The 5,426-nt window shown below is 53.9% G+C and overlaps 1 protein-coding gene across 1 annotated transcript; it reads right to left on the bottom strand.

Annotated features, from left to right (window-relative positions):
• Positions 1–2,385: 2,385 nt before the first annotated feature.
• On the bottom strand, positions 2,386–3,569 carry LOC114463000 (basic salivary proline-rich protein 4-like). The gene is made up of 3 exons (XM_028446200.1): positions 3,451–3,569; positions 3,073–3,357; positions 2,386–2,920 (listed from the first exon to the last, which is right to left on the bottom strand). Exons 1-3 carry the CDS (start codon positions 3,567–3,569, stop codon positions 2,386–2,388), a joined length of 939 nt encoding a protein of 312 aa, XP_028302001.1.
• Between the last annotated feature and the right edge of the window lie 1,857 nt (positions 3,570–5,426).

Raw genomic sequence — 5,426 nt, 5'->3', positions numbered from 1 at the left:
ATAGAACAATTAGACTGCAAACGTATTAAACTCTCTGATCTCCCTTTTATCACTACGACCCTTAAATGTTGCTTTAAAAACCCACTGATTGCCTCCACCCTAACTGTGTGGTGGAAAGCCCTGGACATTACGAATGTTCAATTAAAAACTAGCATGTTGTCTCCAATCTGGCACAACCCCGACTTTAGAAATAGAAAAACACTGCTCTATCTGAAGACATGGGAAGAAAGTGGAATCACTCATCTCCAAGACCTCTTCGAAATGACAAGCTCAGGACATATAACAATCTAACCCAAACATTCAATATGAATAAAAATATTTTTTTACAGTACTTACAAGTGACAGAATCAATCAGGAAAAACACTCCTGTAGATCTAATTACCTTACAACCTCCAGAACTGGCTATATATATATATATATATATATATATAAAGAAAATCTCAACAAATTAAAAAAAAAAAAAACTCAAAAATATACAGACTACTCTCGAACACTAACTCTAATCCCTTACCAACCGCTAAATGGGAGACTGAACTTTCAATCACCACCAACACCTATTTCTGGACAGAAATTTGTTGTAAGATGACAAAAAACCCAAACCTAAAGCTAATTCAATACAAAGTCCTCCACAGATCCCACATTACCCAACAGAAAATATATAAAATGGGCTTCTCCCCAACAGACATCTGTTCTCAGTGCACGAAGGGAGCTATTGATTCTTATTCACCTGCTAAAAAAAGAAAGTTTTTAAAGGAGTGGTTATTGCTTGACAATCCTCATTACAGGCACTCAGAGTCTGCGCCAGGTGGTATTAAATGGAGGGCATTAAGAAAACTGCAGGGGGCACAAAAACCCTACGCTACCCCGCCCCTTGACAGTCAGACAGCCTGACAGTCAAGGATACATGAAGTTTGTTTGTCACATACATATACTGTATACTACTACTCAGTGACATGCCGTGACCACTAGGGTTGGGTAGGCACATCTGCTGGCAAGTGTTAATTCAATTCAAATCAACTTCATTTGCATAAAGCAATTTCCAACAAAGTCATCTCAATGCACTTATCAAAAATATAAAATTCATAATCAGAAAGAAAAAATCCAACAAGATCCACATGAACAAGCATTTAGCCATCTAACAAAATCAACATCGTAAAACTCCATAAAAGAAACATAAACAATTGTTCAATATAGCCTCCATACTCTCCCAACAAGATATATCTCATGACACGGCAGCGCATCCGTTGTTTGAGTTGGAAACACAGAAACACGGAGAAAAAGAAAACAACAACAACTCGGAACAGCCTCAGTGAGGAGCATCCACAAAGTCAATCCTTCCTTTTGTTCCATTCACTGTAGAAAGTATGAAACATTTTCTGACCTTACCTTTGCTGAAGGTCTGGTATCTCAGGTGTTGGTCTCCCATCTTTTAAAAGTCGTTTTTCCTCCAAAAAAAGTTTCTCTATCATCTTTGGCGCTGTCATCCTGCCTGTAGTGTTATCTCGCCCACTAGATAAAGAACGTAGCAGTAGCGGTCACATGGCATCAATTCACTAATGTACTGTGAAATTACGTATAGCATTTAGCATAGCGTGGTTACGTCCAAAGGCAGCTCTCTACACTGCCTTTGGACGAAAATGGTTGTCATCTTGGGGACCTGACTGAGCATGCGCAAACGCATAAAAACACGTAATGGGAACGGAGGCAGAAGAGCAACGTGCCTTTGGGAGGGGGCGTGGCCTCCCTCTGCCTTACAGTGGAGTGAGACTGTGCAGCTGTTCCAGGCGCTGTTTAGTAATTTGGGCTATGAAACGCACAAAATGCAGACACTTTCAAACTTATAGGTACTGTAGGCTATTGGAAATGGAAAAATAAATAATTTATAATTATATTATAATAGAAACAAATAATCAAAATATCAATTCATCCTTGGGTAGGCACTGCCTACCTTGCCTACCCTGACGGGACGTCACTGCTTATGGCTCTGTTCCCCAGTTCAACAGTTTTGGTTTCCAAATTACTGAAAAACTGTCCTCCATTTTGGACTGCAGGATTCCTCTCTCTCCAAATCTATGTCTGATAGAAGATCTGACGAAGCTTGATCTTCCAGCAAACCAATCACAATCCATCCTTGCGACACTCACCACATCAAAAAAAACAATATTAGTGAATTGGAAAGATAAAAAATCCTTAAACATAAACCAATGGCAAAATCTCCTCATAGAATATATTTCCATGGAAAAGATGTCGGCTCTCAGAAAAAATAAAATAACATGGTTTGAGGAATGTTGGACTCCTTTTTTAACTGCATTGAATCTCGATTTCTTAGCCTGATGATCTGGCCTGCACGCAAACTGCCATCACCACTCTTTACTAACACACTAATCAAACTGTAGACCTGGACTTCCCTGGGCTTGTGGGGTGGCCTGGGTGGGTTGCCCGGGTGTCTGGGTGCCTCTGTGCGGGTGTGCGTTCCTTCTGGATGTCCTCCAGACCCTGGGCTGTTTGATTTTGCTCTTCTGCCCCCTCCGTACACGTCTGGGTGGCCCGTGGGGCTGGGACCTTGCATATTTCTCTGCCGCTCTTTCCCTTTGTCCCGTCCTCCCCTCCTCCTCTTCCTTTGCTCTTGCGCCTGCTCTTATGTTGGGTTGGGCATTGGGGGGCTCCTGTTGGCCCGGGGTGCTGGTGGGGGTACTGTGACTTTTGCCTGGGGGGCGGGCGGGGCTGCGCCGGGTGGGTTAGCTTGGGGGTGGGCCCGCCGGAGGGCCTGGGGTGGTGGGGTTTGTGGCCCCTGGCCTGGGGGGTGGCTACTGCTCGGGGGTGGCGCTTACATCCTGGGTCGCTAGGTGGCGGGGTGTTGCTGTGGGTTGCTCGGCCTGCCTGTCTGGGCACTTCAGCTTTTTTCCCTTGAGCGCACTGGCTGGGCACGCCGGGCCCCGTGGGTGCTATGCCGGAGCGGGGATGTCCCGGGGGTGGGTCTTTGGGTGGGGCGTCTTAGGGCGTGTTCTCCTGCCATCTGCCCGGGAACTAGCTGCGGTTCGGTGTGGTGCTGCGCTGCTTTTGGCGGCCCACCGTCCTCCGGGCTGTGCTGGCATCGGGGGGGTGTCTCGTGTCAGTGCGTGGGGGGCCGGGGGTGGCTTCTGTGGGGAGAAGTGGCGGGGTCTGGCTGGGGGTGCTTGGGTTTGGCTACTTATCGGTTGGTGGGTGGCGGGATGGCCCTGCTTGGGCGGCTGATAGCGTCCTTTCTTGTCAGGGGGACCGGGGCCGCCTCCCTGTAGAGGGCGTTGTATCTTGGTGCCCTGCGGGCCTGTGCTGGCCCTGATGCGGGCGCGTACTTCTCTCCTGCCCGGCCGCTCCCTGTTTTGGCGGAGGGGGGAGGCCCTTCGGGCTGGCGTGCTGCGGGGGTCGCCCCCTGGACTGCTGGGGAGTGTGGCTGGTGCCTGGCCATGCCTGGGGGGTGGGGGTGCCACCGTGCTCCATGGGGCGACATGGTTTGGAGGGTGCTGTGTGGTGAGTCTCCGGCCGTGCTGCTCGGCGCGTCCCTGGGGTCCGCTGTGCCATGTGTCCATCTACGTCATCTACCCTCTCCGGTGGCCCGCCGTGTGGACGGATCGGGCTGGGCTTGCACCAGACAGGTCTCCTAAATGAACACTTCACTCCACCCCCAACTGGTCTGGCTCACTCACTTGGTGCTCCACACACCCAAACCGAACCTTTGGGTTGCTGGATGGTGGGGCTGGGGGTGGAGGGTGCTGCCACCTGTGCTACTGAGTAGTGGCACGGGGGCAGCATTCCCACCTCAAGTTGCCCTACCAATCCCTCCAATTTTAATTGCACCTCATACATTCACTAAACACACACACATTCACACAGGGGCTAGTGAAGTGCCTCTTCCTTGGGGAATGGAGAGGCACCATAACAGGGAGGTGGGTAGGATCACATATTTGGGTCTGTCGGGTGGGGGCCTAACCGCTCTGTTGATGGCTGAGCCACTGTGTAGAGTGCAATTACATCAGGATGGTGCGGTCGGGCATGGTGGGGCGGTGGGTCTTGAGGTGCGTTGCTGAGGGCTCTCTTCGAGGGATGGCGCGAGCTGTTCCGTGGTTGCGGTTGCTGTCGGCTGCCTGGTTGGTCTGTCCTGCTATCTGCGGACCGGTGGGTGGGTCTGGGACACCCTTGGTTGGGGGCTGCTATTCCGCACCGGGTGGGTGCCGTTGGAGTGTCTCCTTCCTGTGGTGGCGGCTGCCGGGCACTCGCGCGCCAGTGAATAGCATTCCCTTGTGGCTTGCGCTGTCCAGTAGATAGCGGGGTCTGGGCTACTGTCCTTGCGCCGTCTGGGGCTGTACGGCCCTGATGGACTGTGGCCGGTTTGTGGGCTGGGGTGGGGAGGCGCTCCCCGAGGGGCTCGCCCTTGGGGGTTCCCGGTCCGGGGGGGGGGGGGTGCTCTTGGGGACCGGCGGGCTTAGCCAGCTGGCTTGGCCGGTCCTGGCGGGGGTCTTCCGGGATAGGTGGCGCAAGCCGCGCTCTTGCATGCCAGTGGATGCGGCGTGGGATGGCCCCTGCTTGGGCGGTACCCAGTGAGGGTTCTGAGGGGTCTGGGGATTTACCGCCTCTGGTCTGCATGACATTGTGGCTGTCTGGCTGGGCCCTTGGGTGGGGGACCTTAGCAATAACTAAGGCGCATCACGCTGGCGGCATCAAAAAAAAAAAGGTGACCTGGTGCACTCTGGGGGGCTGGGTCAGTGCGCCTGGGGGCTGGCGGTGCGGCGTGCAGCATCCCCTTGTTGCCCAGGGTGGCCGGGGGTGTGGTTGTTGTCCTTGGGTGGGCTGTTCCCGGTGCTGCTTCTATTTCGGGTCCTTCTGTCCTGGGGTCCGGTCCCAGGGTCGAAACACCCAGGGCCCCCTGGTCCGTAACACCCAGGGCAGGGCTGTGAGCACCTTCCATCTGTCTATCCTCAGGGAAAGAGAGGACAGGGGCTCTGGTGCCCTCACTGAGAGAGGCGCCGAAGCGAAGCGGTGGCGCCCTAGGGTGGGGGGCGGATGCGCTGGAGGGTGCTGGCGTCTACGCCGGGGTTGGGACGGGGTTGCTTGGCACGCCGGGATGATGCTCTTTGCTGGGGGTTGAGGTCGGTATCGGCCGCTTGGTAGGTCTGTCCTGCTATCTGTGGACTGATGGATGGGTCAGGGGCACCTTTGGCTGGGGGCTGCTGCTCCACACCAGTTGTGTACCGGTGGGGTGCCTCCTTCCCGCCAGGCGGGCAGCCAGCCTTCCCAGCAGGTGGCCAGAGCTGCCTGTGGGCCTTGGCTCCTCTGCTGGGGTCTCGGGGGCTCTCTGGAACCTCCCCTCGGGGGCTTGGGTGCGGGAGTGTGGGTGGTTGGGGGGGGGGGGGGGGGGGCAAATACTGGCGGGGGGCCTTGGGGTTAGG

Source organism: Gouania willdenowi, chromosome 5 (assembly GCF_900634775.1).
Source record: "Gouania willdenowi chromosome 5, fGouWil2.1, whole genome shotgun sequence".
In the NCBI taxonomy this organism is placed as follows: Eukaryota; Metazoa; Chordata; class Actinopteri; order Blenniiformes; family Gobiesocidae; genus Gouania; species Gouania willdenowi.
Note: the sequence above shows the minus strand (reverse complement) of the source record. Positions and strands in the feature narration are given on the sequence as shown.

What these genes read in the sequence shown, in the direction of transcription:
- LOC114463000 (XM_028446200.1), bottom strand. Translation starts at nt 3,569, where the DNA reads ATGGACACATGGCACAGCGGACCCCAGGGACGCGCCGAGCAGCACGGC. An exon ending in GTGGCACCCCCACCCCCCAG is followed by an intron (nt 3,358 to 3,450) that starts GCATGGCCAGGC and finishes CCGCCAAAACAG; the next exon opens with GGAGCGGCCGGGCAGGAGAG. An exon ending in CCAGCACAGCCCGGAGGACG is followed by an intron (nt 2,921 to 3,072) that starts GTGGGCCGCCAA and finishes CGGCGTGCCCAG; the next exon opens with CCAGTGCGCTCAAGGGAAAA.